The 26,619-nt window shown below is 39.1% G+C and overlaps 1 protein-coding gene across 2 annotated transcripts in view; it reads left to right on the plus strand.

The window, feature by feature from the left end:
* LOC133423999 (plexin-B2-like) overlaps window positions 1-26,619 on the plus strand; it is a 172,311-nt gene that overhangs the window by 112,082 nt on the left and 33,610 nt on the right. For both annotated transcript variants that reach the window (XM_061714354.1, XM_061714355.1), the window contains 15 exons: window positions 1,163-1,489; window positions 1,654-1,792; window positions 4,207-4,352; window positions 4,473-4,652; window positions 5,049-5,183; window positions 6,983-7,083; window positions 7,932-8,058; window positions 15,763-15,928; window positions 17,831-17,942; window positions 18,026-18,137; window positions 18,892-18,993; window positions 19,075-19,170; window positions 20,617-20,704; window positions 21,573-21,736; window positions 26,298-26,446. In XM_061714354.1, coding sequence (XP_061570338.1) covers window positions 1,163-1,489; window positions 1,654-1,792; window positions 4,207-4,352; window positions 4,473-4,652; window positions 5,049-5,183; window positions 6,983-7,083; window positions 7,932-8,058; window positions 15,763-15,928; window positions 17,831-17,942; window positions 18,026-18,137; window positions 18,892-18,993; window positions 19,075-19,170; window positions 20,617-20,704; window positions 21,573-21,736; window positions 26,298-26,446 — 2,144 coding nt within the window. The remainder of the gene's footprint in view (window positions 1-1,162; window positions 1,490-1,653; window positions 1,793-4,206; window positions 4,353-4,472; window positions 4,653-5,048; window positions 5,184-6,982; window positions 7,084-7,931; window positions 8,059-15,762; window positions 15,929-17,830; window positions 17,943-18,025; window positions 18,138-18,891; window positions 18,994-19,074; window positions 19,171-20,616; window positions 20,705-21,572; window positions 21,737-26,297; window positions 26,447-26,619) is intronic.

Genomic DNA, 26,619 nt, shown 5'->3' on the forward strand with positions numbered 1-26,619 from the left:
ATGACTGGCAACATAACTACGACAAGTAAAGTCTGCTGTCTGACGGGTGTTTGCCAAGGGATGGGAGGAAGTGGAATATGGTTGTCAGTGGGGTTTAGCTGAAGATCCTGAAGTCTAAAGAAATGTTGACAACACAATCAGCTCTAAACCCTGTAGTGGGTGTGTTTACATGCACAGATGGGTTGAGTTGGGGGTTACACTGTGACAAAAACACTTAACTGGGCTACTGTCCTTCTCCCAGACAAACCACTGGGGGGGGATTGAATTATTGATGTCCAACTCCGGTTCAATAGCTGACGGTCTGCCCCCTTTTAGCTTGTTGATGTTGGGATTTTTTTCTGGTTGACCTCTTATGTCACAAACCAAAATAAGTGACTTCTAACCAGGAGCAAACTGGCACCACTTTAAGTGCTGAATTAGATGGCATGAAAGCACTTTATTCTTCATAAATGCTTTACACTTGACTTATGATTTTTCCTCTATTTTAACTTTTGTTTTCTTGTTTGGTATTTTGGTTACATTTATTATGTCAATAGTGAAAACTTAATGCTGGATTGTGTAGAGAGCTTTCAAACGATTGAGAGCAGATCAGCATTTAATGGATGAATTGAACGCTAGTCTACTTTTAGTCAAGCTAATGCAATTTATTTATTTATTTGGTCATATGTCAATGTCATATAATTGTGATATCCCTTAAAATCAGTTAGGTGTAAAATCTTCAGCTCTGAATGTTGATCATTTAACATTTTCCTTCCTATAAATGCAAAAGCCCAAGACTTGAACGTGTCAAGTTTGTTCTTTCTTTCTAGAAGCTTAAGTCTAACAGCTGCATTTTAACTTTATGTAGCTGAAATCATAACGACTGTTTTTAGGTTTTTACAAGACAAAAAAAGTGGATTAAAGCTGCTCTTCTCAAAACTACCGTCTGACATGCTGAAAGTCAGGACTCCGGAAAGTCTACGGTAGTATCAACACCGTAATCATTTGCTGCTGGGTTTTGGTCAATTCAGCAGGTGAAACAAAAGTGCTTAAAGGAGAGCCAGCTGAACATCCCTACCTGCTTAAGATCCAGCAGATTTTTGTTTCTGTTGCTTTTGGGTGTTTTAGATATTAAAGGTTGTCTGCTGTTGCTTTGTAGTATTTACTATCTCCTGTGTCTTAGGTTGGTAAAGGGTACGGCAATCACGACAGTACCAAGCTGATAGCCACCCGCATCCTCCAAGACTATGGCGATTGGGTGGTTTTTGACAGCATCATTGAGGCCTCTGCGGTCCAAGCAAACTCCTTTGCCATGAAGTACCTGCACAACTTCCGTTTCACCTTCAAAGACGGTGGCTTCGTGTACTTCCTGCTCTCTCGGACGCTCGGGTTGTCGGACAACAAGAACTTCACCGTGATTTCCAGAATGTGCGAAGACGATCAGGGTTATTATTCATACACGGAGCTGCAACTTAACTGCAGCACCACCAACAAGTATAACAAAGTTCAGGTAATGAAAATGCATGATACTGACCTTTTTGAAATCGTTGAAATTAAATTTAACAATCTCTTAAACTTGACTTTGGTCAAGTGAGCCTATTTCATTGTATCTTAGATGTATTTTCATTGTAAATAACTAATAGTCTGCATCTTTGACTCTTCTTTATCTGCTAGGCCGCCTTCATAGGAACACCAGGGAAAGATTTGGCTCAGAATTTGTCAAAATCAGGCCAATATGGCCGAGTTTCAGCATTTGACAAGGTCGTGTTTGTGACCTTCGCTTCTGATGAAGACCCATCTACATCGGCCATGTGTACGTGATTTTTTTTTTTTTTTTTTTTTTTTTTTTTTTTTCCGTCTTTTCTTGCCTTCTGTTTTAGAAAAATGTACTTAAAAAAGAGAAAGTTTGGTAGCTGACTCTGGAGGTTATTGCATCACTTGATCTGTATCAACATACGGGACTGTGTCTCAAAGTGCAATCTTGCCGACGTCCTTCAGCTCGGATTCTCAGGGAAATAAATTCTCATACCCTGAACATCTGTATCTGAACTGAATGATGTAATACGACCAGCAGAAATGTAGTGAACGCTTGTGGTGAAACAATTTTCTCAGCTGTGTTGAAGTTTATTATGCAGTGCCTAAAATGTTTATAATCTGGGGAAACAATTGAAATCTAACTACTCCTCTGGAAGATTAATTCCAGATATGTGGTAACAGAGGTTCCCCAGGTTTGTATTAACCAATTAATATGATCCTGTAGTTTTGGAGCGTTTTATTTTTTTTATATCACTCCTTTTGTTGATGCAAATCATGTGATGAGATGAATTCTTGGCTTCATACTTAAGCTCTACTTCTCAGGAGGTAAATGAAAAGTTAACATTCCTACAGAACTGTAGTGCAACCAACAAAATGTATCTGATTTCTAATATGCAAATGCTTTTAAAAAAAAGTTTTCATTCATTGTCAAATAGTAATGCAACTAAGATCTGCACATGAGCATTATTGAGTTTGTTTGGAAGCTCTGAAGTATTTTTACCGTTGGGTTTTATTCAGTGGTTAACGCGGAGGTCGCTCTTTAACACAATAAAGCAGCGCAAATGAACTTATTTGTAGGTACGTGGGACCCCCTCTAGGTGTGTACTTCTGTCCAAGATTACTCTGCTTTTTCCATTTCCGAGTGTGACACAGTGCCGTAAGTGATATATGCTGTTGCCGCAAGAGAAAACAGGTTCAGGGGTTCCTTTGGTTGTTTTTTGCCTTTAGCAGGGGCGTAAGACGACTGCAGCTAGACAACGTTTCCTAAAAGTTAGCAAATGTTCTTTCAAATTAAATGGAAACTGATATTTTCACATAAGAGTAATTTGTTCTGTTTTAAGAGCAAAGATGCACTTCAGTATTCAGTTCAGTATTTGAAAACACCTTCAACCTTCTTTTTTCTGGGAAAATAAGAAAAAAAAAGTTTATTACAGATCATTAAAACCAATGATTTAACAGGCTTTGAGGTCAAAGAAAAATGAAGTAAAAACCTATCAAAAGCTTAAGCCCTTCACTTTTAATTTTTCAATTTTCTTTTAGTGATATTCAACTGTATGAAATATTTAAACAGAAAAAGAAAAGAAAAAAGAAAAAGAAACGTCATTCAGTGTCTCATAAGAGGATAATCCCATTTTATATGCATTAGATGCATAATTCATTCCTATGATAATCTCCACTATTTAATCAACATGAATGACTGATGACTGCTTGAAAATCAAGATTTGTACTTTTTAACTTTAGCACGTGATTTCTATTTTATTGATTGTTATCGTTCTTATTATTATTATGATTATTAGCATGTATTTTTTACTTATACCATGATTCAAACTTTTTTTTTATACATGTCAAGCTTAAGATGCCAATCTGACCAACTGGTAGGATGCAGCCAACTTTTCAGGGAACCAGATTTAGCTCGTATTAGCATGTAGTAACACAGTATTAGCTGTGTGTAGTTTAATTTTAGGTTAGTGGTTGTTTTCTTGTCTCATTTAACATGACTGCCAGCTGGTTCTTTTTCTGGATTATGGGACACTTTTTCACGTTTTTTTTAATGTATATATCATTTACCCCCGGTACAGATGGATTTATGATAGTGGAGAGAAATGGAGTAAAATATAGAAAACACTGAAAAAATTATGGATAAAAGACTCAACAAGAGTCAATAGATTCAAAATAAATGTGATACAAGAGGATAAAGCAGCAAATGACTGAAGATTATTTAATTAAGTAGATTCACTCTGGCTAGATTGACATTTAATAAAAACGAACCTACTACTACTACTGAGATTAGAGGCATTAGAGACTTCCTGATTTACAAGTGAAATTCTAGGTTTTCTTCTCCTGCTTAAAGGGAATAAATAAAACAACCAATTATATTTGTGATGTTGGTAACTGAGCACATTGAAGCAGCAGACCAGCTTCCTCACACCAGGTAAGAGGGTAAGTGGAAACGGCTGTGAGCAACCTCTTGCTTGGGAAGGCCTGGATGAGTAGCATTTTCTTTATTCCTCAAATATTAAATGAGGCAAAATTACACCTAAACCATTTTAAAAGTTCATATGGGCATTGTTATGGTTAGTATGAGGGATTCAATCAGTTAAGAGGAAAAACCAAATCTTTGATGTGATAAAGGCTGACTAGAATCTGGATGTGTGTTTTAATGTAATTCATATGTTTTTCTCTGGTTTGTAGGCATGTACCCTCTGCAGGCCATTAATAAGCGGCTTGTGGAGATACTAGATGCCTGTTACAGCAACAAAGGCATCATCAACGGCAAGTCTGCCGTCTACTCACCCTATTCCTCCAAGTTTGAAGACCTGTGTAGCAGCAACAATCAGGTGAGAGGGAGGGAAAAGAGTCGCGGTCGAAGATGAAATGAATCTGGAACAATGGAGAGAGAATTGTCGACATAGATAGTATTTCTGATGTTTTAATTAAGTTTTATTCTGCTCCACTAGAATAGCATGGCCCTTCGATACAAGTGTGGCGCCGAGTTCCTGCCCTCACCAATGGCCACCAAGGCCGAGTTCGCCTTAACCGCTGAGCCGTCAGTGGTGCGCAAGGCTCACATGACGGCGGTGGCCGTCGCCGTGGAGATGGGGCATGCCGTGGCGTTCCTGGGCACGGCCGCAGGAGAGGTAAATCGTTGGTTTTAATCACACATTTACTGCTTTTACCTCGGGAAAACAGTCAGCCAAGGTAAAAATATTCTGACAAGTCCACATCAGTTAAATAAGGAAGGTTCCTGTTTATAATGATAAATATATGCAGATTAAGTTTGGTTAAGATTTTAGATGTTTTTTTGTATTTTTATTTTCTACTTGCTGCATATTGTCAACATTTTTAAGGATCATTACAAAGTCTTCAGAGGTCTTCCTTTGGTATTTGCCTGACTTTATTTATATTCAGCTTACTCCGAGTCACTCTCAAGGCTTCGTTCCTGCCGAAAACCATTATTTATTGAACACAGAGGATGATTAGAGGATGAGTCTGGGTTTTTTACAGGTGTTAATGGAGTTTTTGTGTTTGCGTAGATGCTGAAGGTGCATTTGTCTGAACATCCCGAGATGTACGAACGAATGCCCGGTGAAGGCACAGGAGACAAGGTCAACAAGAACCTGCTGTTCGATTCCAGCCTCCAACACCTGTTCATCACAACTGAGAAAAAGGTCAGCCTCACTCAGATGCTGACTGATTGATTATTCTTAACACTAAATCCATTTGTAAAGCCTTCCATTCATCTCACACCTAGTGTGCTCCTACCTACAGTGTTAGAGGATCAGGGACACTTTGAAGCTCTTGCTTCTGCTTTTCCTCGTCTTCCATCAGGTTGCAGACTTAATGAGCCGTTTATTTATTCTCTCTGTCTTATTTGATCATTTATTCATTTGGTCGACGAACACCAATACATCCGTCTGTATTACCACACACAAGTGACTCATCGATTCTCTCTCTCCCGCTCTCTCTCTGACCCACTTGTTTTCCACTTTACTTTTTGTTGTCATCCATCTTTCTTTCCTTTGTCCTTTCATCTTTCACTTGCCATTCCTCTCTGCAGTCACACCGAGGTGAAATAGATGTTGTTGATTCAGAAATGAATTAATTACAAACCACTTCAAGAGGGCAATTTGCTTTGATCAAATCAATTGACGATGCTCAAGGTTGTTCCATTTGCTCTTTAAAATTTATAGGACGAGGCTTTTCTTGTCAGAGAGGAAAATTATTTTCCACAGGTGCTGCACCGAAATACGTCGCACAAATAACTTTCCACCTCTGAGAAAATATTGTATGTTGTCAAGGAAAACTGGACGTCTCCAAAATTGGACCAGATCTAACCTGGATTGCGTAGCTTTTCACATACCTCCTTTTATGGCCCGTGTATCTGGGTGTAAATTTTACCGCATTCTTCATTGTTGATGTGACATGTACAAGTTGACAGCTGTGAAATTGGAAACCCAAACATGAAGCAGATAAATGGATTCAGATTACTACGTAATTATCATCCAGATATTGTAAAGACAAACATCAAATCACTCAATTGTTCTTCAAGACATGTGAGTCATCTGCAAATTACTGCACGTGATCCGTGATAGATAGAACTCATGCTTCTTCTGAGTTTTAACTAAGTTAAATGTGAAAACATCAGAAATCTCTGATGTCCGTTGCAGATAAATGCAGATAATTTAAAATGATAGGAATGCTACAGAGAGGAGCATGTCTATAAAACTGTAAGAAAATGAAGTTAACAAAGACTGCTAACTTACCTGCAAAGACTTACCTGTTTTTTTTCCTATTTACCTTTTAACATTTTTACTTTTGATATTTCTCTAAAAATTTGTAAATATCACAGTTTCAAAATATGGATACAAAATGAAAGTATGAACGCACATGCATAACATATAAAGTGAATATTAATAAATACTAACATGATCAGTAGGATCAGGCCTACTTTCTGTACCCAGTTAGAATCGAACCCGAGGCAGCGTTCAGCTTTTATGCTACTTACCTCAAACTCCCAGAATGCATCAGTACTGTTGAAACTACACTAGAATAGCATGGCCCTTCGATACAAGTGCAGCGCCGAGTTCCTGCCCTCACCAATGGCCAGCAAGGCAGAGTTCGCCTTAACGGCTGAGCCGTCAGTGGTGCGCAAGGCTCACATGACAGCGGTGGCCGTCGCAGTACCTCAAACTCCCAGAATGCATCAGTACTGTTGAAACTCTGTTGCTCTGATTCAAGGTTGAAAACCTTTTTTATTTACTACTGCATTTTGCACTATAATCTTTATTTATTCTATCTCATTTGTTTTATTTTAAAGTCGTCTGTCTTTAATTATTTATTCTGCTTTTAAACTCTTACTTGTTTATGTATTTTTTCAAATGTTTTATGCAAAGCACTTTGAATTGTCTTGTACATGCAATGTGCTACACAGAGATTTTCACAATAAAAGCCTGTCGCTTGTATCCAGATCACCAAGGTTCCAGTTCAAGCCTGCCACATGAAGACAGACTGCCGCTCCTGCGTCGGTATGAAGGATCCCTACTGTGGCTGGTGTGTCCTGGAGGGAAAGTGAGTCACTCCCACAGTTACCGGGCTGGAAAAGTTCAGCTGCTTTTTTCCCCCCATCCACTTATACTTTAATTACCATAAATCATGTGCAGTCGTGGGAACAAATGCCAAAAGTAAAGAAACGGGCCACCACTGAAAAAATTAAAATTCAAAGATCTGCTATGACTAACAGATTCCTGCTCCTGCCTTTTAAACAAGTTAGGAGCTGCATGCAAACCGTACTGTACTATTTTATGGTCTGAATCTGTGGAAAAATATGATCCTTTTTTATTATAGAATTGGTAAAAGCAAGATGGATGGATGGATTGATCCCCAAAGGGAAATTCAAGGTCTCAGTATACAGACATCACAAACAACATGCACTTACAGCAGAAAAAGTAATACAGTATATAAATATAAAAGAACACAGCTGAACAATAAAGACAGTAGAAGATAAAAAAATAGTAAAGATATAAATAAACTAAATAAAACTTAATCAAGTATCCACAAGTGTGCTTAAGGATGATTAAAAAACAATGAGGCGTGTGCAGTGACAGGACTGAGCCTGTGATTCTGTGTGCATGGAAAGGTGCTCTGAGAGTGAGAGTCATGGTGATGGTGCAAATAAATAAACACAGCGAAGGTGGAGGGCCAGACAGACTAAGTAGAGAAATCTATCTCTCCTCTTCCCTTGAGTGAAGCATTGAAGAATTATAATCACTGTATCGTCATTTAGACAGGAAAAAAACACTTAGGATGGATTGTGGCTGCCTGCGATTCTCTTGCAATTTTGGATCTTCATTGTGCGGTAAAATCTGTGTCTTGAATTCTTGTTTTGTTTTTAACAACATTTGACATTTTACTTGCAGGTGCACCAGAAAGCAGGAGTGTAGCAGGTCGACGGAGACTAATGCCTGGCTCTGGTCGCCAAATCAGCAGTGTGTTCAGATCGAGTCCTTCAAACCACCGAACCTCAGCTGTAAGAAGACACAACAGGTAGGAGAGAGTTTAAACTAAAGGATATGAATAAACATGTACATTTCACTCAGTTTTGTCCTCTGTTGACTCGACTCTCTCCACCCTGTGTGAAGTTTAGTTTAAAAACGGTCAAAACAGAGAACTTAGAGCTTATGGGAACTCTCTCTGCTCTTAGCAGTGTTTCAAAAAACGTATTTATCTATAGTAGATGGACCTCAAGCATTGCTGAGGAGAGTTTAAAAAAAAAATGAAATAATATAAAGCCCTTTCTGAAGCACAGCAGCATTAGTTTTTGGATATGATCCAGATGTATATACCTCATGGTTACTTTGAGAGGAGCTCTGTAGTTTACAGGTTGATTCAGCTCAAGAGGTGGAAGCATGTTTCACTGAAAATGTTTAATTATCTCCAGAAAAAACTCATTGAGCCTGGTAGCAGCGGATAAGAGGCACGGAAAATGTGTGAGTAGGGCACCCTGTTAAAGGAGTGATCACATGATCACTTCATTAAGATTTCAGTGCAGTGTTTATGCAAAATAGGTTGATTGCATGTAATTGAGATTAGAAAAACAAAGTACGTAATCAGCCCAGTTTATATTTGAAAATCTGAGATTGCAGATCCATTGTCAAGGAATGCACAACCTTTGATTTTATATTTTAAATAAGGATTGTAGCAGGTGAGGAAAACGTACATTCTGAATCATTATACAAGGTTCAAACTGAATGACATTGTTGGTATCACCTAGACGTCAAATATGTGCAAAACTACATCTGTGTCCAGTGCAACTTGTGCAAGCCAAAGCTAAAGTGGATTGCATGTCGTTCAACTGTGATTTATCTCCATTTGTTGATCAAAAAATAACTGTTGAATTGTGTGATTTTGAAGTATTTTGAATTAGCCAGACTGTTTTCAAATGATGTTACATCAATAAAGGTTATAATGTATTTTATATTCAACTTGAAACTTGCAGTGAGTACTGAGCAGCACTCGCGTCATGTTCAGGGGAAGACTTGTCACTGCGTTGCGTGGAAGCAATAGATGTAACATGTCAACCATGATTTGATTTGATTTTTTCTTCTCTTTCCAAACATGCACATTTTTATTCTATAGTTGATAAAAAAAAAAAAAAAAGATTGGTTTAGCCTTCTTCCTGGTGAAGTGAAGCCTGATGAGTTCATATAAGGGTTCAAGTCCTTCACATTCTGTTGACATCTGAATATAATAATTACGCCTACACAGAGTTTTTTTTTTTTCTTTCCAGAAAGTACTGATAAAGCCATCCATCAACATACGGTTCCTATAATGTTCGGGATCCATTTGTTGTGTTTTTAGATGGCAAATTACTAGTGTTGATGCTTTTTGAGAAGAAAAGAGGGAAAAAAGCAATTTTCAGTGTTTGTCTTAGATGATGCAATAATCATAGTTAGACTCAGTGTTGCCCGTCGATGTGTTGTTGGCTTAGATAGAAATTCTCTTGCCTTACTTCACTATAAAAATCTGCTTAAATTGTGCTCCTGTAAAAGGGCGTTGACAAGAGCACAAAAGCGCTGCATAAATGCACTCGAGTGTCACACTTGTCAGTACTGTTACTGAGGTAAAGGACCAAAAGTGGCTCAAATTCAGCCCAATACGTCTCCTGTGAATGGGAGGCTTCCAGAGTTGACCTGAACATTGTAGCTTCCAGGTCAAGATTCAGCATGCTAACATACATTTATTTCTGAGTTGTAGTTTTTTTTTTTTTTTTTACTTTTCACGCCATGGTCTAAGGTTGCTCAGACAACTTTATCCCTGTTCTCTGCGACTGAGTTGAATAACGACAGAGGTGGCTACCCAAGAGAAGTTGGCCCTCCCATCACAAGATTATCATTTTTCATTTTCATGCATTTGTTTTTGATTAAAGTTTAAGAAAGGAAATTAATTTGGCAAGGCCACACCAGCACAGCGTGAACTATATAATTTCTCTGTTTGCAGGTGTTCAGCAGTCCGTTTTAGCTTAAAACCTGTCATGAAGATGAGCTTTTCCTGATCAAGATTACATTTTAAAAGCTTTCTATGCCTCAAAGTAAGACTAAAACTATACATCATAATTCTTAGGAACTATAATTTAACTGATCAATCAAAGCAAGAGAGGACCGACTGAGCAAATGAGTTTCAAACACAAATGTCATGAAAATGCTGCTGCTGCCATTTTCTACGGTTTACTGAACTCCTACAGTGGATACCGTGCCGCATCGCGCCGCATCGCGCCGTCTGAACCTCAAGGTGCAACCGCCTGAATTAATGAGGAATTGATCAAAGAGCCGATGTGCCAGAAAGACACGGCGTCCTTCAACATGTAACAGCATCAGACATCCTCCTCATCATGCCTGTCAGCTCCAAGACTTTTGTACTCTTAAGCTTTACTTAGATTTTTAGCTTGTCAGCTGTTCACAAAATAAGATGGATTATTCTATTCTGCTACGTTGTTTAAGTGAACCTATTCCTTCAAAGGAATTTAAGCAGAAAGAGGTTTGTATTCAATTTAAAGAAATGAAGCTGCTTCGGTTGATCAGAGGGCAGAAATATGATCTGTATGTAAATGATAGACTGCCTTCACCTAATGTATACAGTGTCTCGCCAAAGGGGACTAAAGCCACCACTTGGATTTAATTAAGCAAATAAGGTCCCCCATTTGGAGGAGGAAAAAAAGAATACAGCTTTAATGGATGTGTTTTAACGAGTTATTTAATCACAACCGATGCAGTGAGCAGCTCCTCATTCTAACTTCCTGTGTTTATGGAGACGATGTTTTGGAAGAGTAAATTACCTGCATCAGGCAAGCAAAATAACTAAGGTGGCTGCTGAAATTACTAAACCAGGGATAGGATTGTTCCGATATGGTATTAAAGTCTGGCGGAATGGAGTTGAACCGTAATCTTGAAGGAAGGAATCGATTTTTCGAAGTTTTGAATTATTTTGAACTCTGATGAAATTCAACAGGAGAATAGCAATGTTTAAAAGTGATCATAAAGGGATTTCCACAAGGCAATGCAGAGCCAAATCAATCAAGGTACTGGAACTTAACAACTGTGCAGCCTTAAGAAAACTACTAATCAATTTGGCTAATCACATCAAAAGGCTTTAGTTTCTCTGGCGTGTAAAGATTGGGCCCTGCAGTCGGCATGTCAGAATCAAAGCTAAACATGGTACCAAAATAAAGACGTTTTTCTTGTTTTCAACCAGGCAGTGTGTATGCATAAAGAAGTAACTCCACAAGCAGTACGTTTACACTAATATATGTAAATAAGTGTAATGTGACAGGTAGTGACGAGCACTTTGCCGTGTCTCTCAGCTCATTGTTCTGTTTTTATTAGTCTAATTTCTTGGGCTCAGTTTCTCAGCTGATTGATGAAGAAAGTGAAATAGTTTTAAGCTAAAGACTCAAGATTTTCTATTAGCAGATGGTAGAGATCAGAAATGCAGCTAAGAGGGTCAATGTTGGACAAGCATTCACGACTCCTAATAAACTGTGACATTCTTACCAAAAGAAAACATAATTTAATCAGTAGAAACCTTCTTGACCTGTGCCTTTTTTTTTTTGTGGTTTAAAAAAAAACTACATAAATATATTTAAAAAAAGGATAACAAGTTGAACTTATGCCTCCTCGTAAGAATGTTAAGTCTTTCTGCTCTGAATGCTTGAATCAAATGATGCACCATTTGTTAATTTTCTTTCAGTTAATGGTCTCTCTAACACAACTGTGACTAAGTTGTGTCAGGGCACGGGCGTAATGATGAAATATGAGAGCTGCGCAGCAATGCATGAGCTCACAAAGTGAGTTTATACTTGTGTGATTTATGCTAAATATGTTTTGGAGGAAAATGTATTTCTGCATTGATTCTGTTCGCAGGTAGCATTTGTTCTAATAACGGAGATGTGACATCTTTATAGGTAGAAATGTTAAAGGGGGAGGTTATCCCAGTGGAAAGATCAAGATTTTAAACCTGTGATTCTGCTGCCATGGTGTTGAGAGAGAGACACAAATATTCATTTTCACAAAATCTACTGCCTCTGTTGTTAAGAGGACAACTTACTGCAGAACGTGATGAAGAGTGATCAGGTCAAGTTTATGGAGAATGTGAAGGAGAGAGGATCAGTTGTTGTGAAGAAGGCTTCAGGGGTTCAAGAAGGTCTCAGCAAGCACCAGGACCGCACCCGTGCAGAGATTTCTCAGGAGCACTAGCAGACCGGTGTGAGTGCATCTTAGAAGATGGCCTGGTGTCAAGAAGGGCAGCAAAGAAGCCACTTCTCTCCAAGAAAAACATCAGGCGCAAGCTGATATTTTGCAAAAAAGTTCGGGGATTGGACTGCTGAAGACTCGGCTAAAGTCATTTTCTCTGATGAATTCCGATTGTTTGGCGCATCTGGAAAACAATTTGTCCAGAAAAGAGAAGGTGTGCAGTACCATCAGTCCAGTGTCACGCCAACAGGAACGCATCCTTGTTGTTCATGTGTAGGGTTGCTTCTCATTCAAGGTCGTGGACACAATTTTTCCTAAGAACCCAGCCATGAAGAAAAACTGGTACCAAAACAACCTCTCCCAACCATCCAAGAACAGCTTGATGACAAACACTTGCCTTTTCCAGCATGATGGAGCACCTTGTCATCAGGCAGAAGTGATAACTAAGTTGCTCAGGGAACAAACATCCACATTTTGGGTCCATGGCCAGGAAACTCTCCAGATCTTAATCCCATTGAGAACTTGTGGTCTTTCCTCAAGAGGTGGGCATACAAACAAAAACCCACAAATTCTGACAAACTTGATAATGCAAGAATGGGCTGCTCATCAGTCAGGATGTGTCCCAGATGTTAACGGACAGCATGCCAGGTCTTGAAAAAGAAGGGTCAACTTTGCAAATACTGACCCTTTGCATAAACTTAATGTTATCAATAAATACCTTTGATACTTGTGCAGTTCTTGTAATTATACTTTAGTATAACGTTTTATCGGAGTATCATACTTGTAGTTACGAACAATATGTTTCCAACTATTTGTAATGGCTAAAATAAACGGATAACTACATTTAAGAACTATTCAATCTGGGCAGGACTGGATGAGGAGATGCATCCAACTTGCTCTGAACTTCATCAAACACCAGCGCCTGACTCTTTGGCCCATGGACCGAGTCAATTTGCAGCCACCGCGTCTGTTCCAGCCCCTGTTGTAAGCCTGATGAAACTATTAAATTTTGTCTTCAAAAGAGAAAAAAAAAAATTCCCTTCATGCACGATTGTATTCTTAAAGAAAAGACAGTCTCAAGTGAGCTTTCGTGGGCGATACCAAAGTTCAAAAAGTTTCAAATTAAAACTTCAGCAGCAAAATTAAAGGAGTTGAGGTCAGTAAAGAGTAATGAGGAGTTCATGTTTGAATAGTAATTATTACTGGCCAACACACGCACCGTGGCTTGCATGTGTGTACAGACAGACACACACGGACAAAGGCAGAATTGATCAAGGTCAGCCAGTTGTTCTTAGATTCTAAAATGCCGTCCTTCATCTTTGCTTTTTAACAAAAAATGTTGAAATATTATTAAATCATTCTGCTCCAGAGGCAAGGATATAAATGAGAATTAAGCTTTGTAATGTTTTGCAGCTTTTAGGTGGATGTTTTATTAACCAATTTTCAGGTTTTAAAACGTGTCGAGTCTCCAATGTGTAAAAAATATAATTGTTTTTATACCGTCGTCATTTACATCACTTACCTGGTCCAAGAAATAAGAAGTCATCACTTTTTTGCAGTACTTATTCTTAATAATGTATTAGTTTACAATTTCCTTGAACACTTTAGAATATTTTTAATGCTTATTTGTTGACCTATACCACTACACTATGTAAGATTTATTTGATCATAGCAGTTGTTGAGTTGAGCGGCCTGATCAGACTAATGGAGGAGATCAACTGGGGTTTTCAGGGGCACAGCCTTCATAGTTCATGTTTTTACAAACGGAAACTAAGGAGTTGTTCTCACCGGCTGCAGCAGAGGCCTGCGGCTATCTGCCCCAGTAGCCACTAGGTACGAGTTGCAGGTAGCAACCCCAGTAACTTAAAGTATTGAAACAGTCAGGACTTTTTTCTTCATTCCTTGTTTTCTATGCTATACAATAGCATTTAGAGATATTTAAGAATTTTGTAGACTTTAGGAGAAACATCATCCATGATGGATGATTTTTTTTTTTTTTTGGTGTTCTGAAGAGTTGCAGATGTTAACTAATGATTATATCGATGGCAGCTATAGTACTGTAATGTTTGGCATCACGGATCAGGTTTTTGAAAAAACAAAGAGTGAATTTTGACCTAATGCTGAATGATGACCCGGTGGGCTTTCAGAGATATCACACACTGTATAATAAAGTGATGCTTTGATTTATGGTGTCATAAACATCAGAGTAGAAGAGGGAGGTTAAATCAAGAGAGAAACGATTAAATCCTCATCACTTCTCTGCTTTAGTACAATAGTGTCCAGGCAGCCTGATGCCGATGAGGGCATAAATACACCTGCAGAATGAATCACTATCTGCCATCAGTATTACACATTTCTGGCATCAATATTCCTGTCTGGAATGCTGTCAAGTCTCTGGGTACATAATCCTCCTGTCTGAGATTAGTCCGACACATGATCACGTTACAGTGAAGTCAGTAATGATCTGTCTTTTTATATGCTCTAAAAGCAAAGCTAGTTCCATCAGGATCACCTCAGTTTAGTCCCAATTAAAAACAAAACGCCACAAGAATTTTTATATTTTTTTTAGAATGAATAAACAAATGCTTCAAAAAGGCTAAAAGTTTGTAATAAACAGCTTTGTTTGTGTCAAAAGTGTTGTGTCAAAGGGGTTGGAGACTTTTTTTTTTAGACCAAGCAACATAACTGTAGTTCAAACAGGTCATTGATGTGAAAAGGAAAATTATTCCTGAAAAGATTTTCATACTTTATTTTCAGGAAGAATATTTTTTGACAACACAGTCAACTGTTCATAAATTACGAGCGGCATACTGTCGTAAAGATCCCAAAACCCGGGCAAGCCTTCGTCTGATGCAGAGATTTTCAAAGACCAGATGATGGAGACTCTGTTTCAGTCATTGATGTGTGGTCTTTTGATTATTTCAGCCCCATCCTCATGCCCTGTACACAGCATTGAAGCAGTAGTCCCGTTTTTAAAGATAAAAAAAAAAAAGACAATTTATGCAGAAATGAAACAAAACCTTTGTCTGTGCATGCATTACCATACGGACATTTTAACAGAGCTTATAGCTTCATAAATCATGTCATCATCCTCTCCACAAATATGGAGGTGAAAGATGAATCACTTGTTGGTTCCCACTTACAGATTCAACAACAGTACAAATGTAAATAATATTAGGGAAATCCTTGGCTTGATGGTAATTGATGATGCTTTGAAGTGCCTTAAGTGATTGCACAGTGGACTACATACAAATAGGTACTATTACTTACTCTGTCACCTCCGGTTTTATATTTTTAGTCAAACGTGAAAAACACTTACACACCTATTTTCCTGATCCCTCTCTGCAGCCAGTGCAGGTTTGAGGTGGAAAAATAAGTGCTTCAGTATTTTCATTTTCTGCTACCTGAAATTCTTTCTGCTGATGCGTTTTCTCTCCATTTCCCTTCTTGTGCGTCAAACCTCCTTTAATCTCAGTCTTTGTAATATATTTTTTTTCTGCAGGTTGATATCAGCATACCCACCCTCCCCAGGCTGAGGGAGCACGATTCACTGCTTTGTATTTTCGACTCTTTCACCACCAACGCTGTAGTGGCCATTGGGAGTCAGGTGAGGTTGACTTGCTCGCTGCCCGACCCAGTGGACATCCCACCTACTCCTGACCAGCAAGGTAGGTGGACACAAGAACTTATTTACACTAACAGACCTAAAAGAAAATTTAAACACTCTAGCATTAACCACAGCTTTGTTTTGGTAAACGTATGTAATGTTACAACATTTATTTCCATCCAGAGTTGAGGTCATTTGTCTTCAGGATCTTGTATTGATGATGATGATGATGATGATGAGGAGGAGTCGGAGTGCTGCATGAGTCTTCCTCAGCACAGTCCCAACAGTCTCAATTGGGTTATGGTCAGGATTTAGTTAGTTAGTCGGCAGTCCATGTGTGAATGACTCTTTCACAATGAGCCCGATTTAATCCAGGAATTATCATCATGGAGTTTGACCGTGCTGTCAGGGAAGAAAACCATCTGACTGGAAATAGTCAAGCCAAATGTATTTGTAGAGCACAATTCATACACAAGGCAATTCAAAGTGCTTTAAAGCTACATAAAACTACAAGAAGGCCAATAAAGTAATTAAACCTAAGAATAATCATTAATTAAATTAAAAAGGAAGAGTCCAGATTAAATCCTTTCAGTTGTCATATGCACAGCTAAATTGTTTTCAGCCTGGATTTGGACATTGTCAGAGGTGAGGCCTGTCTCACATCTTCTGGAAGACTGTTCCAGATGTTAGGAGTGTAAAGCTGAAACGCAGCTTTAACTTGTTTAGTCCCGACTCCGATATTTTCAACGTCTTGCTGCTCAGTTGTCTTGCAATTGCCCCTCCGGGACAAATAAAGTTTTTCTGAATCTGAATCTGACTCTGGGCACCAGCAGGAGACGACTCCCTGAGGTTCTCAGAGTCCGAGTTGGTTCATATGGCTCTAACAGGAAGAGATGTATTTTGGTGTGAAGCCATGATGAGATTTGTACACAAACCAAGTTAAAGTCTAAAGTCTGAGCGACATGAAGCCAGTGCAGAGAGCTGAGGACTGGCCTAATATGGTCGTATTTCCTGGTTCTAGTCAGGAACCAGCTAGTACCAACAGCTAGTTCAGAGAACCCCGTGAGCAGGATGTTACATTTGTTGAACCTGCTGGAGACAAATATATGGATTAGTCTTTCTAAATCTGATTTAGACACTATTTCTTTGGCAATGTTTTTAGATGCTAAAAAGCTGCTGATGTTATTGATTTACTGTGGCTGTTAAAGTTCAGATCTGAGTCAAATATTACCCCTAGATTTCTAACCTGATTATTAGGTTCTATAGAGAGATTGCAAGTTAACTGATAAAACTCTTCTTTTGGTTCTGTGGACGACAATGGTTTCAGTTTTGTCTGAGTTTAACTGGAACAAACTGATCTGATTGGTGCAATCTACAGGCCCATGTTGTCCTGCTGTCAGTGACACGTAGATCTGAGTGTCATCTGCATAGTTGTGGTAGGTCACATTATAGCTGCGTGCTGGGTAAATCCTGCCTGCATGAGGGCAACAGCCTCTGAGCTATCCGGGACTGTTTGTTTTTGAGGGAAGCCTATCAATATATTTATCTTTGTTCTTTTTGGTTAGTTTGAATTTACTCGAGTCTAATGTCTGGCTTTTGATCATTTCATACACGTGTAGGTTTGTGAGGGATGGGGGGGATTTTAGTTTTATTCATTTTAATTTCACATCATTCTTATAGTTTGCTATCCTGTGCATAATTTTTATTTTGGATGAAATAAATATGTCAAATAAATATATAATAAATATGATTTCTCTGTCCTGGTGATACGGATGAATGGGCTCATATATTTCTCCCAACTGTCTCTTTTTCATAGAGCTGAATGTCGTTTAGCCATTTAATCAGTTTTAGATCTATTTCCCACGAAGTATCTAAAATGTTTACTATTTCTTAAATTGCAAAAACTGAGTTTACACCAAAACATTGTTTCAAGCTGTGTATGTGTGTGTGTGTTTGTGTGCAGACTATGTCTCCATCCCTGTCAAGATTTTGGTAAACAGAACGACCCTGTTGACGTCGGGGGAGTATCACTTCTACAACTGTGCTGCTACAGTCAGGAACAACAAAAACACACCGTAAGATCAACCCCACACACACACATACGGTATGCAGATGTTCAACACACACGTTTTTATCTCACACACAAATCTGTTTACAGATGTATAGCGTGTGTGACCAGTCAGTGGGGCTGTCAGTGGAACGCCCAGGATCACATCTGCAGTGACAAAGACGATAACGTGCAGGGAAACCATATAGTCAGACCGCAGCAGGTGCCTACCTTCTTTTTTTGTTTATTGTTTAAGGGGAAACATGACCGGGAAACTCTGTCCTGCTAGTTTAAAGAAATCAAACTTCAGGTTTTAATATTGAAAAATGACCTAAATGTTTACGTTTTAATTGTTCATCGTTGTTTCACACATGTAGAGCTAAGCCTCTCTCACAGCCCAGACCTTTAATGATATTTCATAATCAAAATATCCACAATATTGGTAATATTTCATTATCAAATCTTGAACTGATCAGTAATTGTCGAATATGTCAAGTTTCTGAAGCCATAGCCTACATATTTCTAAATGTTGGAGAAAATCGACATTTGTTTTGTTTGGCTAGTCAGTTTTCCTTTTTTTTTTTATTTTACGCCAAACACTTAATTGAAAACGTCAGCAGAATAAACTAAATGGCAGCAATAACCAGCTGAATCATTAAAATAATGGAAATGTTTTAAAATAAAATCTCTTCTTTCTGTAATCTTTTATTTTGGTAGGGAAGTCTTTTAGTTTGGTAGTCTATACCTATTAACTCTTCAGTGATTCATTGAACTGTTTTATTCAGAGTAAGCTGTCCTCATAAAACTATTGCATTAGTGTTAAATAACAGATTGTATTTAAACTGAAGCAGAATGATCAAATAAAGTAAATGGTGAGATTTCCTGTTTTATTACTGTCAGTTTCAGTTGTTTGATCCTGTCTCTATGTGATTACTGCCGACAATAATTCTGCATCTGCTCGTTTCTTGGCGACGAAGCCTGACAGTTGTCCTCAGTTCGAGTCTCCGGAGCCACTGCTGATCCCTGTCGGCTTTGAGATCCCCATCAGCTTTCAGGGGAGAAACCTGGACATCTACAAGGTGAGATCAGCCAGACTTGCTCGCATCAAAGGTCTGCGATTAACTTTCAAATTAATCATTTTCCCCCCTCTGTGTCTGCAGGAGCGGCGGTTTACTGTCGGGACTGAGCTGATGAGGCTCACAGAGGAGGAGGTGACACAGGAGCAAGGCTCAAAGTTCAGATTTAAAGGTTACCAGGTCAGTTAAGAGAAGCAAGAGGAATACTGAAATGGGGTGGATTTATTGCTTGTACTTTTTGTGCATTCATGACTGTTTTATAATCTTTAACTTGGCAAACTTCTTTTTCTTTTTTGTGTGCGTGAGGTTTATTTCAAGTGATCACATTTTAGAATGCTTTTGAATATAGTTTGTCTTAATTAGACAAATAAGTGTTAACTGATGACTGTAAGAAGTTGAAATGAGCATAAAAAACCTCTGTACATATAAATGTATGTAAGAAGGACCTGAAACACATAAGAATCAGCTGAGAAACAGGAAAACGAAAGCAATCGCAGTTGGCTTCTACGTCGATGTGCAAGGCTTTTAAACTGTTGTAAAAAGGTCCACTTTGTAACTGTCGCTTTTAATATCGAGCTTTTGATATGTAAGAATTTGCTTTTCAGAGCTTTCAGTGGATGATTGACAGTTTGATAGTAAAACTGAAGGCATGTATCATTACTGCCGATAAGTTAGAGCAGAAAGTTTTTTGTTTTCATTTAGCTTCTCTTGAAATCTTACGTCTTAAAATCTAACTGTCTTATCGGCAGTAATATTTTTCTGTCAATCACTTTTAAATGAACAGAACTGTGTGTTGATGGCGCCCCCTATTGGGTTGCAGAGATCTCCCTCTCTCTGGCACTCGTAATCTTTTCCCCGTCTGCCTCTGTTGTTCATCCTCGGTCTAAGCATCAAAGACTGCAGCTATGTGTGTGTGTTTGTGTGTGTGTGTGGTTCCTGCCTTGTTATCTCTGATATTTCTCTCGGCATGAGTCATTTTTTCTTTTTCTTTTTTTTGTAGCGCTTTTTTTTTTTTTTTTTTTTTTTTTCCCCCTCAAACATCGTGAAGAAAACTTCCCTCATTCATGGCTTTAAGTCTTGTGTGTGTGGATAAAGGTGATGCAATTTAGTGTCAAGCTCCAAATTAGAGGTAATGCCTTATTACTGTGTGGTAATGCAGCACTAATAGGACGTTTGTGGGAGTACTTGTATTCCTCACGTTGTGGGGACACATGCCTGCTTACGTGCTCACATTGTGGGGACTCAACAAAGGTGATGTGCTGTAGATCCACACCGGTGGATGGGGTAATTTACTGTTCTTATTGCAGCCCAAATTGTTCCCACTGGAAGTAAAATTGCATCTAAAACATAAAATATGCCTTAATTCAAGCGCTTTGTCCTTCTCCGTGGCTTTGGTGTGAATATTGATTAATTGTTGTTGAGGCACTCTTTTTGGGTAAAGCTGTAGTATACTGTATATGAGACACTTGGGTACTACTGTAAAAGAAAACAAGCCTATATAACAGCCTGAAGTTGCTTATGATCTTGAAAGAATTAATGGAAGTCAATATAATGTCCTCTTGAGTGCTATAAACATGCGTGTGTGTGTGTGTGTGTGTGTGTGTGTGTCCGTGTGTGTGTGTGCAGTTCTCCTATGACGAGCAGCAGGAGGTGAATGTATCCTTCCATATCAAAGACAGAGACACAGAGAGGAAGATTGACAGCACCCTTACAGGTTGGTGTGTCACTCACACGAGCCCAGACTTCACAATCACATGCGAGTGGATGTGCAGAGTATAAGGCCCCGTTTACACATAGCCGGGTATTTACAAAAACGGATATTTCCCCCTCTACGTTTTGAAGAATTCCATCGTTTACACGAGATCGTTTTCAAAATCTCTTCGTTTACACGAATCCGCATAAATAGGCTGTTAACGTCATGCCAGCCAATCACAATCCTGGAAAAAACATCAACAAATGACACGTGTAACTTCCAGTTAAGGCTGATTTATGGTTCCGCGTTACACCAACGCAGAGCCTACGGCGTAGGGTACGCGGCGACGCACACCGTACGGCGCGCATCGCCGCGTACCCTACGCCGTAAGCTCTGCGTCGATTTAACGCGGGACCATAATTCAGGCTTTACTTCCAAGACGGAACGAGAGTCTTTCGTTTGGAGTGACAGAGAAGTGGAGTTACTTTTAAGTGTGACTTTAGAATATAAAACAGGTAAAATACAAGAAAATATTGACGGTGGCCAAACTAATTGTAAGGTCGCACACATGACGCTGGTGACGTTTCTGTTGCATAATGTGCGTTCTGAAGCCTAAATCTCCGTTTTCCTCTGTTTAGACGCAAACGTGAGTTTTTGAAAATCTCCACTTTGGCCGGAGTTTTCAGAAATGATCGTTTTTGTTGACTTTGAGCTCCGTTTTCGTGTAAACGAACGGCCAAAACGCATGAAAACGCCTCAGTTTTTGCTCCGTGTAAACGGGGCCTAAGTGAAGTTATCCTGCTGCTTTAGTTCCTCTTGTATTTCTAATTCACTTCCAGCTGCAGTATGATAATCAGCTCCAACCTCTCCCCTCTCTCCACCATCACAGTCGTGCTGTATAACTGTTCGGTGGGAAGAGAGGATTGCAGTCTGTGTAAACACGCCGACGCCAAGTACCAGTGTGTGTGGTGCGCTGCCTCACACGCCTGCGTCTACAGGGAGCTCTGCCCGTCACCAGAGCCGGCGCAGTGCCCCAACCCGGAGATCTCTAATGTGAGTTTTAAAAGCTGAGGCCACGCCTTTGTATATGTCAATGCTGTGGAGGGTTCCCGCTGTGCTTGTGAGCCTGATGGATGTTGAAGATTATATGAAGAATGAGATAAATCAGTAAGTCCATCAGTGTAGATTACTGAGAAATCTTTTTTTTTTCTACGTTTTTCAGCAATTTGTACAGTGTTAAAATTGAAGCTAGTCACCCTGCAGTAAAGTATCTTTAAATGGTTGATTTGTTTTAATATGTGCAATTATTTATAGTTCTTAAAAAGAAAATCAGAAGTTGTTAAAAATCAAAAATGTACTTCTATTGTTGCATCTTTAGATAAAGCAACATAAAGGAACATTTTTATGTTTTAGTGCCTAAAATAGGGATAACTTTTACCACAATGTTTAAGGTAGGTTTAGGTAAACTCCTAAAATGTGACTCTTTTTCAGTCTCTTGCTTGGTTATTCTCTTGTTTCCTCCTCTGTCATTGCTTTCTTGAATATCTTACACGCCTCTATCAATGACATGTCAGTGGTAAGAGCTGACGGAGACGTTCAGTGTTACTTTGAGTTAATTTTGCAGATGGTAGAGATGGGAGACCGAGAACAGAACGACACGTCCCTAAAATACATCCAATATATCTTTGAATGAAGCTGATATTTTAACATGGCAAAAACCATTAAGAATAACTGCTTTGTGTGGCTATAATGTCTTCTGGCTCTCCATCCCTGACTCATTCACCCGGAACTACTAGGGGGGGAAAGGGGGAAATGGACCAAATACGTTTTAACTTCAAACAGCAGAGTCAAGGATGGAAAGTAGATTTTGTTAGGCCTGGTTACTTGGCAGATTCAGCTCGACTCTTTTTTTCATTGAATCATATAAAATACATACAAGATTATGTGAAATCCACAGGCATCTATGTCCAAATGAAAACGTCTGTTTGCTGCAAATTCAGCCTGAAGACTGAAAACCGTGGGATTAAAACATTCAGCCGTTTGCGATTTTTGCGACCAGGATTCGTCACCGCACGTCGACAGTGCAACATTAAATATGCAAGACCACATTAGCATACGTGACGAGTTGGTCCCATCTCTTTTACATGCCAATACTTGGTATGAAACACAAGCTGTAAAACCCAACAAATGCAGCATGATTTTTACGTTTGACAAAAATAGAACCGACATGATAAACGCTTGTAACTCATTCAAAATAAGTTACATTACATAACTCTTCAGAACGTACATCTTTATCCTATTCTCCATTTGAGGCTTTCATTGTAGCAGAAATTGGCCTCAGAGTTGAAACCTCAACGCTGTGATTTCTGTGTCATTTCAAAAAGATGTGGGAGACGCTTTGTAAGTCGCACCTATTTTACAAAGCCGGTGTTACATTTTCTCTTCTCATTGTTACACGAGGCAACCTTTTGACACAAATCACAACATTTCATCTGAGGCACATCTAATCTTGTAAGAAGAACCCCTGATGGCTTTGGAAAGAGTACACGAGGAAGCAGTGCCACTCTGGCATTGTGCTGTGGTTGCAGGAAAATAAAATAAGCAGCAAAGGAGTCACACGGATGACTGAAGACCAGAATAATTTCACACGTATCTGAGAGTGAATCACAAGTAGGTGACAACAATGAAAGAGACAGAATAACCGACAACAGATTTGAGGATGTTGCTTTAACTTCCCCAAGACATTAGCAGGTTATGTAATTTCCCTTTGTGGATTGATTTAAATATAGCTGATTTAAACTGAATAATGTTCAAGATGGTACAATTGCAAAAGGACTTTGAAGGTATAGCTTGTTTAGTTTTTCACACCGAGTCTCTCTTGTTTGTATCTGGACTTGTTGGTACCCTTTTAATGTCAGTCTAAGTAGCAGTACCATTTCTTACCACATGGTGGCAAGAAGAGGTTCTGACAACAGTGTGCTTATGAGTAAGGATGGTCCGGCATGTATTGATATAACCCTTTATCTCACTAGATGTGTGCAGTGCATCTTATGCCAGTGGTTGATAGATGTACTTCAATATACGAGCATCGTCTGGCAAAACCGGCTCTCCAGCCACGCCAGACTTTTCTCCTCAGAGCAAGTGTGTCACTGTTGTCCTTTAGGAAACTCCTGAAAACACAGTTCTTCCGAGAGTACCTTTCCTCAAACTAATGTTTCATTGCTTTTTTTATGCTTTGTCTGTGAGTCGCTTTGGATAAAAGCATCAGCAAAATTACTAAATAAATAGATCCTTTCTTGTGATATACTGCCCCCTTGTGGACTTTAGCAGTATTGCTACATATACTGGCTTTAAAATCCAGTAAGGATCAGACGATTTTCTTTTTGTAAAATCTACAATCTAAGAGGATTAACTGTTTTGGAATAATTACAGTCTTCCAAAATCCCCCTTTTCTGCTACTGAGGGCATCTCATGAACATGTAAGACTGTGCTCACTTCATCATCAAACAGCAGTTTCCACCCTATGTATTGTTTTAAAGGCTGTGCTTTTGAATCCCTTTATTGTAATGGAGATGGATAAATGAAGTAATTTAGTGTCTGTTCACTGCTCTGTGAATATTTAAATGAGTCTTCATGGGGAAACATACACTGACGATGAGGCATGAGTATAATCTGCCATGTTAGCTTCTTGAGTTCTCTCACAGATCTGATCATCACTAACATATTTTTTACTATTTATTTTGACAGTTTTCCCCTCTTTTCATCAAATAAAACGCTTTAAAACGTAAACAAGTTTTTAACAAAGACACCATCTTTGTGTCAAAGCTCGGAGAAAATGTCTCTCTTCCATATTCACAGTTTGTTTTCTTTTGGCTGCATGACTTCAATATGAATCCCATTTTCTCTGGAACATCAGTCATTTGTTTCAGGCCCCGTCCTGATTTCCTTGGGGCTGCAGCTGATTAGGTCACAGTTTGTCATTTCCTCAGTAACATTAAGATTGCGGGGGAGCGCTTCTGACGGGCAAGAAGCAGCCGGAAAATCCAGACAGATGTCTGAAATATTTTGTTAAATCCAACACGTAGTAGATGAGCTCTCTGTGGGGTTTACCTCCGTGTCCTTATGGATGTTTGAAACTCTTCATGTCATCTCATAATGCAAAAATGTCTCCAAGTGCAGCAATTGCAGATGCCAAAATTTCTTATCATGCAGCTTTGTCAGATTTAGACATGCTCGAGCGGATTTTGACAGGTCTACTCAAACAGGCCTCATGACAGGTGGCTTTAAAACCAGCTGAACTTTTTCATACTTTCATGTTACCTCTCAATCATTGTTAAAGGCATCCTGATATTTTTAAAATCTGGATCCAGTTTTTTCCCATCTTTTAGAGTATAAGGGATTGAAAGAGACACAAATATTTATAACAGATATATTAGTTAGTGGAAGCAGCTGGTAACTATGCAGGCAACTGTCCACATTAAAGTGACAGGTCTTGTACGTGTCATTGTTGTGATGAGACAACATATTGCATAATGCATTTGAAGTCCAGAAAAGATGTTAAAGTTAAGGAACTTGAAGTTCTAGGAAATCCTGTGAGGTTCTTTTTCTGGAAGTCTAAAGGCCTTTTCGCCTGGAGCGATGAACTCTTAAGACTATCAAGGCATTTGGACCAAAACGTGTGCTACCCGATGTCAGAAAGCCTGCTCTCAGGTCATGAGTCCTCCAACAAGATAATGACCCAAAAGAAACAACTACAACCTCCAAGAACGGCTAGGAACAAACCAAAGAGCTTTGATGAGCCCTGATCTAAATAACTTTTAATATCTGTGGAAAGATCAGAAACATGCGATCTGGACAATAAACCCTTCAAACCTGAGACAGCTGGATCAGTTAGCCTACGAGGAGTGGACCACAATACCTGTATACAGGTGCAGAAGTCTCATTGAGAGTTACTTTATTGTAGTTATTGCCTCTAAAGGTTGTGCAACAAAATATTAAATTGAGGATCACATCCCTTAGCTCCACGCCAGTTTCATTAGTTAGATTTTTTTTTATTCCCTCAAATTATTCAAAGTAAATTAGTATTTCTGATTACTTTTGTCAGTTTCAACTCATTTCAGTGAGCGTTTGGGGTTTTTCTTTCTTAGTGCCAACAAATGTGTCTGTGTGGACATGGTGCACATCCAATATGAAGCAATTAACAAGCCCTTGAAAGTATAACCACAGCTGGGTCTGCAGGCAAAGTAATGCAAGTTTGTAATAAGCAAAGTAGCAGATGTAGTGCTCACTAACAATCTGGAAAAGCAAAATAAACAAACTTAAATTGGGATGTTTTCCATCTCTGTTCAGTGTGGCTTTAAGTTTAACGCCTCTGCAATATCTGAGTCACGCGGTCACCAGTCCGTTGCAGAGAATAAAAATCCATCTGTAGAAATTTAACTACTAATCTCTCCAATAACAGGATAGAAAGTTGGACTTGTGGCATTTTACCCACACCTTTAGCTTAAGGGTTCAAATCTGTGTCGTCTCTGATTTGAGCTCTTATCCTTTTGGTTTTTTTGAATAAGATTTAATAGTATGCCCGCATTTGCTCACTTTATCTCTTCTCCTTTAGATCATCCCTCGCTACGGCCCTATGAACGGTCTGATCTCTGTGACTATCAAAGGCTCAAACATGGGAATAAAGAAGGAGGACATCGTAAAGATCACAGTGGCCGGCGTGGACTGTGTTCACCTGGAGGACAGATACTCCGTCTCGACCAGGTAATGACAGCCGCCGCATTAACATGCAGACAGGAGCCCGGCTGTCGCCTGAACACGCTAAGGTGAAGCTCTCTACATGAACCCGTGACAGCTGGCTGACATAAATTAATTACTAGAGATAACTGAAACCTCTTTGCCTGAAGTAAGCTTGAGTCTTAAAAAGGTGAGTCAAC

This window comes from Cololabis saira, chromosome 23, assembly GCF_033807715.1.
Source record: "Cololabis saira isolate AMF1-May2022 chromosome 23, fColSai1.1, whole genome shotgun sequence".
NCBI classification, from domain to species: Eukaryota; Metazoa; Chordata; class Actinopteri; order Beloniformes; family Belonidae; genus Cololabis; species Cololabis saira.